This window comes from Oryctolagus cuniculus, chromosome 13 (assembly GCF_964237555.1).
Source record: "Oryctolagus cuniculus chromosome 13, mOryCun1.1, whole genome shotgun sequence".
NCBI lineage: Eukaryota > Metazoa > Chordata > Mammalia > Lagomorpha > Leporidae > Oryctolagus > Oryctolagus cuniculus.
Window position 1 is genome coordinate 42629589 of NC_091444.1, and position 14885 is coordinate 42644473.

Consider the following 14885-nt stretch of genomic DNA (forward strand, 5'->3'; position numbering starts at 1 on the left):
AAAATAATGCCAAGTTTGGTTTATAGTAATTCTGAACATTTGTATGGTCATTTATAATTTAAGAAGAGCTGATAGGTATTGTCTTATTTGCTTTCCATTTCAAATCTCCTGCAGTCGGTGGGGCAGGTAATAATACTTCAGTTTTCTGGTTAGGAAACTGACTCAATAGATACTTTAAAATTTTCTACGATCATACATGTAGGAAGCATGGGAGCCAAGACACCAGATTCCATGTTCTTTCAAACCATCCATCCCTCCTGAGGGTCTCCCTTAAATTTTAAAAGAAGGGAAACAAATTCACCCTTTCACACATTCATTCATGTATATGTATAAGTATATGTATATGTGTATGTATATGTGTATCTGAACGTGGATATGAAACACACATTTTAAACCCTATTTTTAAAGAACAGCCTTCACTGATAGTTGATGATCTATATGGAAGGCCAAAAATACCCGTTTCAAGTTCAAGGATATCATGGAAGCAGGTCTGTCAATGGGGAGGTTATCTGGTCCAAACTCTCCATTTCATAGAGAGGAAGAATCTCAGAGACATGGCTGTTTGTATGACTTTGGACAACAGGAGCCAAGAACCTTGGACTCAGAATCCAATTATTCTTTTGTTGCTGTTGTTCTTTGAAGATTTATTTTGTTTATTTGAAAGACAACAGTGAAAGAGAGAGAAAGAGATCTTCCATCTGCTGGTTTACTCCCCAAATGGTTACAATGGACAGGGCTGGACCAGACTAAACCCAGGAGCCTACAACTCCATCCAGGTCTCCCACATGGGTGGCAGGGACCCAATAACTTAAGCCATCTGCTTCTGCCTTTCTGTGCACGTTAGCAGGAAGCTATACCAGCCAGGACTCAAACTGGCGCTCTGGTATGAGATGCCAGCACTGCAGGCAGCAGCTTAAACTGTTGTGCAGCAACGCTGGCCCCATGAACTCATTGTTCTTCCAACTAGATCTGGTCATCTCAAGAGCAATCTCCTACGTGCAGTCATGTGAGAATGATGAATATTTTGCATGCTGATAACATGAAGTTGTATTGGGCAAAAATTAAAAGTAACACAAATTTTGGGGCCAATGTTGTGGCATAGATGATATCTTTACAATGTCGTGACACTGGGCCCCCATATGGGTGCCAGTTCATGTCCCATCTGCTCCGTTTCCAATCCAGCTCCCTGCTAATGGCCTGGAAAAAGCATTGAGGATTGTGGGGAGCAACTGGGAGCAACTCGGACTAGACTAAGTTACTGGAATTAAGACTTATTCTATGCATCTGCTCTCCCACAATATGGCGCTGGGAGAGGAGGAAACAGCTTTTACACAGCTGCCTCTTGCCAACTTGAGTGATGACCTCCAGGAGCTGATCCTGCTCCTGATTGCAGGAGAGCAGCGTACTCGGCGTGTGGGTAGCAGAGTTGGGATTGGTGGAAGAGGACTATAAAGGAGGAGAGAGACAACATGCACCGGGAACATCTAAGGGGAACATCTATCTGAAGGAACACCTGTGCAGCCCCTGAGAGAGCCGGCCGGTGGTGTGCCGCTCCCCAGCGGAAGTGGGGAATGTGGCAGGGGGAACCGCCCTTCCACGGAGGTGGAAGGGACAGTAGCCAACCCAGGAAGAACCAGCAGCAAACCCGGGGAGGGCCGAGCAGACGAAAGAACAGCGCAGGGTCCTGTGTCATTCCTCCACGAAGAGGGGGAGCGGCATAATGGTGCCGTGACTCGGATAGGAAGCCTAGGCAGGGTTTAGTGTCGTTCCTCCACGAAGACGGGGAGCGACAGAGGATGGCTCAGGTGTTTGGGCCCCTCAACCCATGTGGGAGACCTGGATGAAGCTCCTGGCACCTGACTTTGGCTTGGCCCTGCCCTGGCTGTTGTGGCTCTGGGGAGTGAACCAGAAGATGGAAGATATCTGTCTCTCCCTCTTTCTCTGTAACTCTGACTTTCAAATGAATACATGAAAATCTTCAAAAAATGGTAACACAAATGTTAAGCTCCTTAAATGATTACAATTTGAAAGGTTTACAATTTGCTGAAAGTATTACTATCTCTAGGACACAAGTTATTGCTAGGAACCCATCTTTTTAAAGGCTGGGAACTAACTTCAATGTGAAAAGTTCTTTGTGAAGAAAAAGAAGTCATGAGTGTTGTATCCAGTTTTACTCTTAGGACTATCTGAGCTATGTTAGAGTGAACTCAAAAGATTTATATCCAGCATTCTCAGTTATTCAGTGTGGAAATTTCTTCTGAGAATGAGAAGGGCTAAGATGAGATCTGTTTTTCCAATTAAGAAAAACATAAAGGTAAATTATTCATACAGTGTTTTGGCAATAATATTGCACTTGTCCCAACTCTAGGATATTACTATAAGTAGAGAGTAATGTTGAATTTTTATCTGAGTGGAAATATTATTTTCTTTCTCTCTCTCCACTCCCTTTCCACTACCTCTCTTCCTCCCAGTTATTGTTTCTGTTTTTCTTTTTAAACCAGAATGTGTTTTCAGTCACTTGACTAAACAAGAAGCCAGGGCTGAACATTAAGCACAGCAGTTAAGATTCTGCCTGGAATGCCCACATCCCATGTTGGAGTGCGTGGGTTTGAGTCCCAGCTCCACTCTCCATTCCAGCATCCTCCTGATGTATACCTGGGAAGCAGCAGGTGATGGCTCAAGAGATAGCTCAAGTGTTGAGTCCTTCTCAAACACATGGGAGACCCAGACTGAATTCTGCACTCCTGGCTTCCACCTGGCTCAGCCCTGGCTGTTGTGGGCATTTGGGGAGTGAGCCAGTAGTTGGAAGACAAATTCATTCATTCTCTCTCTCTCTCTCTCTCTCTCTCCCCACCCCCTCCTCTTTCTGTCTATGTCTGTCTGTATCTCTCTCTCTCTCTCTCTCTCTCTCTGCCTTTCAAATAAAAATAAATATATAAACTTTAAAACAAGGGGCCAGCATTGTGGCATAATAGGTTAAGTCACAGCTTGCAGTGCCAGCATCCCATATGGGTGCTGGTTTGAGTCCCAGCTGTTCCACTTCCAATCCAGATCCCTGCTAATGTGCCTGGGAAAACAGCTGAAGATGGTCTAAGTGCTTGGGCCCCTGCCACCAACGTGGGAGACCCAGAAGAAGCTCCTGGCTTCTCGATTGAGCCCAGCCCAGCCCAGCCCTTGCCATTGCAGCCATTTGGGGAGTGAACCAGGAAATGGAAGATTCTCTCTCTCTCTCTCTCTCTCTCCCTCTCTCTCTCTCTCTCTGTCTGTCTCTGTGCCTCTGCCTCTCTTAACTCTGCCTTTCAAATAAATAAAAGACGTCTTTTTGAAAAAAATATTCAAGAAGCCACTAGCACTAGTTACCAAGTATGTAAAGTATCTGGCTTGAAGGGTAACTGGATGGCCCATGTTGGACTGAACTGAAGAGTCAGTTATGCCATTAGCTGGACCCCTTCAATCACTCAGCCTGATGTGTTTACAGGCTTTGATAACTGCTTGAATGAATTGACCCATCAGTCTGGAAGAGGTGCTGTTCACATCAAGGGCTGCAGAACAGGAAGAGCCTGAGCTGACCCAGAGAAAGGGATCTCTTCCACGTGGACATTTTCTCCAGATATGTCACTTCTGGTACATTCTGCCAGCCTTCATACTGGTTGTTTGGAAATGTCCCCAGATGGTATCTCCTTTTCTTCATCAAATATTGGGGGGAGGGAGAAGTGAAAAACCACCATATTCCTCTGAGTATCAAGTACAAGCTACTCACTGGTGTCTCGGGGCAGTTTTGTTTTATTTATGTCACCGTTTGAAGAACTCGCTAGGTCCCATTATTGCTCTGTGTCCTGAAGTTGCTAAATTTCTTTATCTTTATTCAGACATGGCTATTGATTTTTTGACAGTGTTTAATATTAAAAGTTATAAATCGACGTGGTAAAAATGTGTCTACCATAAATATCTAGGAAAGTGGAGAGATGGTGGCTGTGTACCAGGAGGGACTCCCAGTGTCACTGTTGTACGGTGACCAGACCCATGCTAGGGGCGAGAGGACAGGCCACACGTTTGAACCTTCATTCACCTGGTGGAAGAATTCAAACAAGCTCTAAGAAATATTATGCCATGTTAAAAATAGTTTTGTCACAAATCAAATGGCAGATTTATGTGCAGTGTTATATGTTGCACTGTGTGATGTAACACATAAAAAAGTGCTGATATATCTGGGCCGCTTATTTGGAGGATACTTTTATAGTACGAGCAAGTCAGCAAGTCCAGCCAGAAGGTTCCATCTGCTCTACCTCTCACTGCTTCTGCATTCTTGCCGTGTCCGCTGATGTCATCTCAGACCAACCACCGCCTGATTTTGTTCAAGATTGTAGCAAGAGCCGAGCCGCTCTGCGGCTGCCAGGCTGTTCAGCTCATATCTTCTTTTGCACAAAACCCTAAAATGCCTTCCCATTTTTTTTTATCAGTTAGGGTTTGTTGAAGGACACAAATTCCACTATGAGTGAAGTGGAATAAGGGCTTTATGATAAGGATTAGACTTTTCACAGCTGTGGGAGAAATTGGGGAAGTGAACTGAAAATCAGTTCACTAAAAGTCAGTTTGCCAATCTGACCATTGCATTCAATGTTGCAAGACATTGCAAGACTAGTAATAACTGTAACTAGGTCTGGGGCCAGGTGTGGCAGAGGTAAAGGCAGGGGTCAGGGTTGAAGAAGGGCATTAGTCTATGAAGTAAGGACAGCTCATTGCACTGGTGAGAAACACCACTCATTCATGTGTAAAATGTCTAGGATTCTGCAAGTCCTGCCCTTTGAACTGTGAGATGCCTTTGAAAATGATACCCAAATGAAAATTGTCTCCAAACCCTTCTCCTCACAAAATCTTCCATATTTAAACACATTTTCTAGATATTTTTGAAACTTAATTCATTTATACATTTTAAAAAATAGAGCAGGATTTTAGCATACTGGTGAAGACACTCATGTCCCCTATCAGAATATCTGAGTTTGGTTCTCTGCCTTGGCTTCTGATTTCATTTTCCTGCCAGTGTAGCCCCTGGGAGGCAGCAAGTGATGGCTCAAGCAGTTGGGTTCCTAACACCTGCATGGGAGACCTGAATTGAGCTCTTGACTGCCAGCCCAGACCTGGCCATCGCCAGCATACTGGGGTAGTGAGCCAGCAGGTGGGAGCGCGCTCTTTCTCTTTCCCTGTGTGTGTGTGTGTGTGTGTGCATGCGCGCCTCTTAAATAAAATTTAAGATAGAAAAATAGACAAATCCTCCTTATTCTATTCCAGCTGTGCCATGGCACTCTTCTCTGATTTCGTGTGTTTGTTTTGCCTTTAAAGCCTTGTGTTCATTTTGTATTCTAGACCCATCGGGATTAGAAGAGGTTTTCCTTTGGCCAGACCGTGGTAGTGATTGCAGGCTCTCTGCTGGCTCTCAGACTGTTTGAATTTCACATTAAAGCAGAGCAGAGGATCCAGCAAGCACATCGGTAGCCCCAGCTCCCTTTCCCACTAGCTTCTGTGCAGGTCTGAGCAATGCTGAAGCTTCCAATGGCCGTGGGAAAGCCCTGAAGCCTATTATTTTGTTGGTGGGCACCCCTGTCTGCACAGCTGTGCCCTGCCACTGTCACTGTTCTTTACTTCCTTCCTTGTTCTGTGACCTCTCATTGCTCCAGGGAGAGACTACAAATGGCCCCTGGCCTGTGTGTTGAGAAGAGAGCAACTTTCATGTTCAACGCAGGCCAAAAGGGATTCCCTAGCGAGGGAACCGTGAATGCCAGACACATACTTCACCCCACTCAAAGACATATTCCAGCTTAGAGCAGTGTTGGCTACAATGTGTTCTCTAATCTTTTCTTATCCTTTGAGTGTGAGTTACATCGTGTGTGATCATAGGAAGCGCTAACCAGCTCGCCTGAGAGCTCTGGAGGGATTTCCCAGAAGGGATGACATTTCTTAAGTGATGTTTCTTTTTTTTTTTTTTTTAACAAAGACTCACAGCTTGTGAGCTCGAAACATACCAACATTGCTCTTTCAAACAGACATCAATTAAATATGCAGTTCGGTACTTTGGTAGTAAAAGTGATAGTGCTTTAGCAGCACATCCCTCTTTGTGCCTCTCTGTGACTCTCTGGGGCACGTCTGTAAGATCATCAGCCGGCAGGAAGAAAGAGCAAACGAACCCATATGGAAGGTTGAATCCATCATGAGTGGTGCAGTGATTTCGTCAACTGAGGCAATAAACTGCTCTCCTTGCTCTCAGTAACGAGGAGTCAGGCCCTGAGCAGTGAGGCCCCGGCCACCATCAGTGGTGCTCATGGCTCTGGACTGTGACTGGCAGCAGTGTGTGACTGATCAGGGTCCATCCCTCTTTCTGACGGCCATGCCGGCAGCTGCCTGGCTGTTGGAAGTTTGGCTGGCAGTAGAGCAGTAGCCAACAAAAGTGAACGGTGTTGTTAGCTGCAAGACCCAAAGTTCTTTGTCAGAAAGTTAAAGCCACCATCTGTGTATCGTGGGCCCATGTAGCCCAAATACCTGCACTCAGGATGGTTGCAGAGACTGGACATGAGTCAGCCTGTACCTCTGTAGCCCCTTTCCTCTCACCTCTGACTTTAGTTTCACCCCTCCCTATGTGTGTGCTGTACCCATGGCAAGTTTTCCAATCACTCCCTCAAGGCATTGCCCCTCTAATCAACCACTTCCTCTACAAAAAAAAAAAAAAAAAAAAAAAAAATCAGCCTAAGAAATACATAATAGTTCTCAGAACTCGCATAACAAAGCTACTATTTGCCAAATATCATCTATGCGCCAAACATGTGCATAGGTATTTTTTTCCTCTGTAGTATCTCATTTAATTAAATTACTTGTAAAAGATTTATTTATTTGAAATTGATTATTTATTATAAAGAGGAAAGACAGAGTCAAAGAGATCTTCTATCCACTGGTTCATTCCACAGAAGAGCCAGGCTGAAGTCAGAAGCCAGGAGCCAAGAGCGTCATCTGGATCTCCCAGGTGGGTGGCAAGGGCTCAAGCACTTGGGCCATCCTCTGCTGCTTTCCCAGCCCATTAGCTGGGAGCTGGAATGGGAATGGAGCAGCCGGGACTCGAAGCGGCACCCATGGGAGATGCTGACATCACACACAGTGGTTTTACCCGCTACACCACAATGCCAGCCTCTTTAATTCTTAGGACAGCCTAGGAAACATGCATGGTTATTCTACTACATAGATGAGAAAGCTGATGGTCAGATGGTTGGGGAAGGCCTTCCAAGGAAGTGGAGAGAAACAATGATCTCACAATGTCTTGTGCAGCGGCGATTTGAGGGCGCTGGAGGACGGTGTCCTATGCTCAGCCCCCCTCTGAAATGGTCTGCTCTCTGCTCCATGTGGCACTCTCCCCTGACTGTGGTTTTCCTGTAGGTATCCATCTTCACCACTCGCAGCAGTGCCTTTTTCTCTACAAGCCACATCCCTTCATTGAGGAAATGTGCTTTTAAATGAAATCACTGGAACTGGGGTTCTTGCTGTCACGGTTAGAAACAGTGAATACTTGATTTGTGTTACAGATGAAGGTATACAGAGGATAAAGATGGCTTTGCTCTTTTTAGAGACAGCAGATTTCAAGTTCAATAAATCATTGTCACTTTCATTATTCCTAAGAATTTTTGCTTTTAAGCGCTTTTGACTCTGTGCCCTAGACAACAAAATACATCTAGAGTGGAAAGGGTAGGTTTTTTTGTTTGTTTTTGCATTATTGCTCCCCCTGGGCTTTTTTTTTTCTTAGAAACCAAGGTATACCACCCAAGGTGCTTTTTGGGGCATAATGTGTATAATCAAATCAATTATATCAGAGAGGGCCAGGGCTGTGGGTAGTAGGTTAAGTCTCTGCCTGAGGCACCGGCATTCAATACGCTCAAGTTCCAGTCCGGGCTGCTCCACTTCTGTTCCAGCTCTCTGCTATGGCCTAGGAAAGCAATGGAAGACGGCCCAAGTGCTTGGGCTACTCCATCTGCTTGGGAGACCAGGAAGAAGCTCTTGGCTCCTGACTTCAGATCAGCCCAACTCCGGCTGTTGTGGCCATTATGGAGTGAACCAGTGGAAGGAGGACCTCTCTCTCTCTCTCTCTCTCTCTCTCTCTCTCTCTTTCTGCCTGTAACTCTACTTCTCAAATAAAATCTTAAAAAAAAATACTTCAGAGATTTATTTCACTTTCTTTAGAGCTCCAGTGTCTGGCATTTGGTGGACTTTAAACAGAAGTTGCTCACTTAGTGCATGAATAGTGAAATAATCAGTAGTCTTAGTGTATTTAATTTAGCTAAAAATGACAAATGAAATTGTATTGGCATATGGCTAGGTTTTTTTTTAGGTCTGCTTATTTATTGATCAATATAGTAGTATACATAAAAATGCCCTTAAGCTGAAAAATAAATTGTAGTTGATATAGTAGTGAAGAGCGTGGATCATGCAGCCATACTGCTGGGTGTCCAAATCCTAGCGCCACTGCTCACTGTGTGACTTCAGCAAGTTACTTAACCTCTCTGGGTTTGTTTCCTCTTTCTTTGTAATCTTGTGAGCTTGCCAAACACACATATTTATTATTATTCTTTTTTTTTTTACCTAGAAACCTTTTATTTAAGGTATTCAAATGTAGGAACATAGTGATTCCCCCCCCACCATATGGCTAGTTTTGATGTAAGTTATTGACTATGAAACTTTGTTTAGAGAGAAAACTATTGTTGAATTATCCAAGAAAGCATCGCTGTAACCGGAAGGGGCGGGGAACATTTACCACCAGGCATGTCACTTGGATCTGTGGTGAGGAGAGACTGCCTCTGGCAGGATGGTGAGCGAGGTCATGTCTCCACCTTCACCGAGTTACTTTCTCACACAGGGATACGTCCACAGCCTCCCTCCTATGTGTGTGCTGAATCTTCTGACTATAGAAGTGGGAGTTTCACCTGGCAGCAGAGATGGCCTGTCCCACTGTGGATGCCTGAGTTTGAAGCCCCGCTCTGGCTCTGGCCTCCAGCTTCCTGCTAAGGGAGACCCTGGGAGACAATGATTGAGTTCCTGCCATCCTGGTGGGAGATCTGGATTAAGTTCTCACTCCCAGCGTTGGCCCAGCCCAGACTCGGCCAGTGTAGGCATTTGGGAAGTGAGGCAGCAAATCGGAGTCTCTCTTTCTCTGTCTCTCTCTTGCTCTCACATAAATGAACAGAATTAAAGTGTTTTTTTTTTTCTTCTGGTTATAGTTTTCTTTTTCCCAGGAAACTCTCTTTTTCTTTTCAGAGTATCTCCTGGTGGTGCTCTCAGGAATGTCCTCCTTAAGTGGGAAAGCCCAAACAGTCCTGGGCCTTGTTGAGCCGAGCCAGCTGGGCCGCACCCTGACCCACGAACATCTGACCATGACCTTTGACTGCGCTTACTACCCGCCTCCGACATGCCATGAGGCTACCTCTAAGGAACCTATCATGATGAAAAACCTGTTCTGGATTCAGAAAAACCCTTATTCTCATAAGGAGAACCTGCAGTTGAAGGAGGAGACAGCGGCTGTGAGGGAAGAGCTACTGCATTTTAAAGCCCAGGGTGGAGGGGCCGTGGTGGAGAATACAACCTGCGGCATCGGCCGGGACGTGCGGACACTCCAGCAGCTTGCGGCGGAAACTGGCGTCCACATCATCGCTGGAGCCGGGTTTTACATAGACGCCACTCACTCCCCAGAGACCAGAGCCATGTCGGTGGAGCAGGTAAAAAGCCCTGCTACACTCTAACAGTGCGTGTGGATAATTGCAGCAACCAGAAATTCAGTTATGCCATTGACTCCCAGGTGGCTGGACTGCTACAGGAATTTGTTCAGAAATTTACTAGCTAAGATATCTGCCGGTTGGGACCCGAATTAGCAGCATTTCAGTTCATCAAGAAAGGAGTGTTGAGGAAGAGGGTCTTAAGGCCCTGGCCGTTGAAAAGCCCAGTGTGTTCATACCTAGATTGGCATATAGGGATCAGGGCTCAGCAGTGGTGCCACAGTCTGTTTTCCAGTATAAGCTGTGGTCATACAACCTCAATTTCCTATCCCCTCCCCCTGGATTTTATAATAACCAGCAATAAAAATTCACTGTAGGGTGAAACTTGGCAGGCAGAGGCTTGGCACATTTGCAAATCTGTTTTCTTTTTGCAAAACAAGAGAGATGGAAGAAAATTCATTCCCCAGTTTTTTGTCAAAATGTGATCTTGAGCAGGAATGGGCAGAACAAAGTAAATCTTGCAGGGACACAAAGAAAGAATAAGAGGCAAAGCTTTTTTACACAGGCAAGATCTGTCTTTCTAAACACATACGCATATGTCTATACCTGTTTACTGAGACTTGTGGATATTCATACCTGTCTTCCATTGCCTGTTTGACAGACTTAAAATGTCACCCGCAGTCTTTGCAAAGGATCAGTTAATCCTTAAAATACTTTGTATTTCCAAAACTTATCTACATTATTTTCTAAGCAAGGCTTTATTTTTAAAATATATTTATGCTATTTGAAGACTAACACTGAAAACTGGGATTATACATTCGCCCAACTACTTTAGGCAGTAAATATACATGTGAACCCAAATGTGTAATTTTAGTATTATGTGCTGCGAAATTTCTATGTTGTACAGGATAGAGGACTGAATAAATAAGAGACATGAAGAATTACTTGATTCAGTGGCACCACTGTCTGTATTTTAGATGCTGCTCCTCAGGTTAAATCATAGGTCTTTTTATTTTCTCCTCAATCTGAATGCATTCTCATTAAATCACCCTACAGCTTCCTAAAGTGTGAATTTATTGTTAATAACCACAGTAAGGTATTGTAGAATCTTAGATTTATAATGCCTTCTTAAATTGGCAATTCGGCCAACAAAATGCCTTTGTCGTTGGCCATTGAACAGTGAATGAATGTTGACTACATTTTTAAAAAATGTGTGACTAAATAACTTCATTCATACAGTGTGGTGAATCTATTTTGATAAATTTCACAATCCAAAAACTATGTTCATTCTTATGCTTCCTTAGCTTACTGATGTCCTTATTAATGAAATTCTCCATGGAGCTGATGGAACCGATATCAAGTGTGGTGTCATTGGAGAAATTGGTTGCTCCTGGCCTTTGACTGAGAGTGAGAAAAAAGTCCTTCAGGCAACAGCCCATGCCCAGTCTCAGCTTGGCTGTCCTGTTATTATCCATCCTGGGAGGAATCCACGTGCACCGTTTCAGATTATTCGAGTCTTGCAAGAAGCAGGTGCAGACATTTCCAAATCAGTTATGTCACACCTTGATAGGTAAGCAAGCTACCATGTCATTAGTGCATGCATTAAATTCAAATATCATCGTTGATCCGATCAATGAAATACAAATCATGTAGAGAAAACCACTAAAGACAGTACTCATACATGTTTACCATTAACATTAATAAAAGCCATTTTTGTATCCTGACTGTGTCAGATATTGCATAACTCATTTCCTATAATTTCCTTAGTCCTCTGTAACTACTTACAGTAGAGGTCACTGTCTACTCCACTTCTATGTGTCATGGTCTGGCTATCCAAGTAGCTGCCAATTCCACTTAGTGCTTGCCAGTTGTTGGAGTGATAAATTTATCTACAAATATAAACTCAAAGGTTTCATCTGGAGGAGAAAACCACAAATACAAGTGTTCACGTTTGTGTCACCTTATGTGGTTGGAGTAATCTGAATATGGGAAAATACAATTATAAAAAATAATAGTAATCACTATAGCATTTGTTTGGTGGTATAATGTATTGGTTTCCTATGGATGCTATAATAAATTGGGTGCCCTAAAATCAGAAAATGTTTTCTCACAGTTCTAGAGACGGGAATCAAGGTGTTGGTGGAATCCTTCCTCCTCCGAAAGCAGTAGAGGAGAATCTTTGTCTCTTCCATTTTCTGTTAGCTCCAGGCATTCCTTGGCTTGTGGCTGCATAACTACAGTTCACACCTCTGCCTCCTGTCTGTCTCTGTACTCTCTTCTGTTTCTTATAAGGACATTTATCGTTGGATTTAGGACCCACCCAAAAAATCCATAATGGTCTCATCTCAAGATCTTTAAATTAATTAAATCTTCAAAAACTCCTTTCCCAAATAATGTCACTTCCAAAGATTTCAAGCACCAGAACACAGACATATTTTTGGTATCTACCATTCAACCCCTTCTGTACTATATTAGATACATACTGGCCAGCAAAACAATTGACTATATGAATAGATATTAACTGCTATTAATGCTATGAACAAGCCTAACCATGTTGCTAAGGCTAGCCACAATAAGCCTTTAGACTGAATTTATTAGATGGTTAATACCCTATCAGTGAGACAAGCAACATATTCTCTTTTTAAAGATATTTGTTTATGTATTTATTTGAAAGGCATAGTAACAGAAAGAGAGAGAGAGACAGAGATCTCCCATCTGCTGATTTTACTCCTCAGGTGGCCATTATTAAGCTGGGGACTGGGCCAAACTGGAGCCAGAAACTCCACGTAAGTTTCCCATGTGGAATGCAGGGGCCCAAGTACTTGGGTCATCCACTACTGCTTTCCTAGGTGCATGAACAGGAAGAGGATCAGAAATTGACCAGCTAGGACTTGAGCCCCGCTGTAATATGGGCTAACAGCAGGACAAGCGATGGCTTAGCCTGCTGTGCCACAATGCCAGCCCCTATGATTGCTTCAATCTTGCACTTTTTGGAAATAAAAGCTATATTAACAGCTTGATAAATCCTGATCATCATTTTTCTATTTAATAAACTAATAATCCTACAGAATATATTGACAAAATGCATCTGCTTAGTTAATTTTTTTTTTTTTTTGGACAGGCAGAGTGGACAGTGAGAGAGAGAGACAGACACAGAGAAAGGTCTTCCTTTGCCGTTGGTTCACCCCACAATGGCCGCTGCAACCAGCACATCACACTGATCCGAAGCCAGGAGCCAGATGCTTCTCCTGGTCTCCCATGGGGTGCAGGGCCCAAGCACTTGGGCCATCCTCCACTGCACTCCTGGGCCATAGCAGAGAGCTGGCCTGGAAGAGGAGCAACCGTGACAGAATCCGGCGCCCCGACCGGGACTAGAACCCAGTGTGCTGGTGCCGCAAGGCGGAGGATTAGCCTATTGAGCTGCGGCGCTGGCCTATTTAATTTATTTATTTTTCTAAAGCTTTTATTTAATGAATGCAAATTTCATAGGTACAATTTTAGGAATATAGTCATTCTTCCCTCCATATCCACCCTCCTTTCCCACCTCCTACTCCCTCTCTCATCCCATTCTCCATTAAGATTTGTTTTTAATTAACTTTATATGCAGAAGACCAACTCTATCCTAAGTAAATATTTCAACAGTTTGCACCCACACACACACACATAAACATACAAAGTACTGTTTGAGATCGGCGTCATGACTCACTTGGCTAATCCTCTGCCTGCGGCGCCAGTACCCCGGGTTCTAGTCCCAGTTGAGGCGCCGGATTCTATCCCAGTTGTTCCTCTTCCATTGCAGCTCTCTGTTGTGGCCCGGGAATGCAGTGGAGGATGGCCCAAGTGCTTGGGTCCTGCACCTGCATGGGAGACCAGGAGGAAGCACCTGGCTTCGGATTGGCACAATGCACCGGCCGTAACAGCCAGTTGGGGGGTGAACCAACAGAAGGAAGACTTTTCTCTCTGTCTTTCTCTCTCTCTCTCACTGTCTAACTCTGCCTGTCAAAAAAAAAAAAAAAAAAAAAGTACTGTTTGAGAACACGTTTTGCAGTTAATTCTCATAGTACAACTCATTAAGGACAAGGTTCTACATGAGGAGTAAGTTCACAGTGACTTTTGTTGTTAATTTAACAATTAACACTCTAATTTATGATGTCAGTAATCACCTGAGGCTCTTGCCATGCACTGCCAAGGCTATGAAAGCCTTTTGTGACCACAAACTCCATCAGTCTTTAGACAAGGCCATAAGCAAAATGGAAGTTCTCGCCTCCCTTCAGAGAAAAGTACATCCTTCTTTGATGGCCCCTTCTTTCCATTGCAGTCTCACTCACAGAGATCCTTCATGTAGGATATTTTTTGCCACAGTGTCCTGGTTTTCCATGCCTGAAATGCTCTCATGGGCTTTTCAGCCAGATCTGAATGCCTTAAGGGCTAATTCTGAGGTCAGACTATTACTAAAAGTGATTGTCATTCTGTGAGTCTGTTGTGTGAACTGCTTCCCATGTTGGATATTCCCTCCTTTTTAATTCTGTCTATTATTATTACCAGGCACTTGATGCTATTTATATGATCTCTTTAAGACTTAATCCTGGCCGGCGCCGCAGCTCAATAGGCTAATCCTCTGCCTTGTGGCGCCGGCACACAGGGTTCTAGTCCTGGTCAGGGCACCAGATTCTGTCCCGGTTGCCCCTCTTCCAGGCCAGCTCTCTGCTGTGGCCAGGAAGTGCAGTGGAGGATGGCCCAAGTGCTTGGGTCCTGCACCCCATGGGAGACCAGGAGAAGTGCCTGGCTCCTGCCATCGGATCAGCGCGGTGCGCCGGCCGCAGTGTGCCAGCCGCAGCGGCCATTAGAGGGTGAACCAATGGCAAAAGGAAGACCTTTCTCTCTGTCTCTCTCTCACTGTCCAGTCTGCCTGTCAAAAAATAAAAAAATAAAAAAAGACTTAATCCTGTCTATATGTTGACTTTAACACTTAATATGATACTTTAACAATTAAGATGGCATTTTTACCACCAATTTTAATGGGATTTGAAGTCACATGACAAGTTTTTTAAAGTGTACCCTTATAAGTAATTCCATAGGACTGTATGCAGAACTATACAACTTTATAGTTAAAACTTCTTCATCCCTCTCTTATTCCTCTCT

General features: G+C 44.0%; 1 protein-coding gene across 2 annotated transcripts in view; it reads left to right on the forward strand.

Moving 5' to 3' along the window:
* Positions 1-14885, forward strand: part of PTER (phosphotriesterase related) — a 77803-nt gene that overhangs the window by 33251 nt on the left and 29667 nt on the right. For both annotated transcript variants that reach the window (XM_008268303.4, XM_008268304.4), the window contains exons 2-3: positions 9289-9746; positions 11048-11313. In XM_008268303.4, the coding sequence (XP_008266525.1) occupies positions 9315-9746; positions 11048-11313 (698 nt within the window). In that variant the 5' untranslated portion in view covers positions 9289-9314. The remainder of the gene's footprint in view (positions 1-9288; positions 9747-11047; positions 11314-14885) is intronic.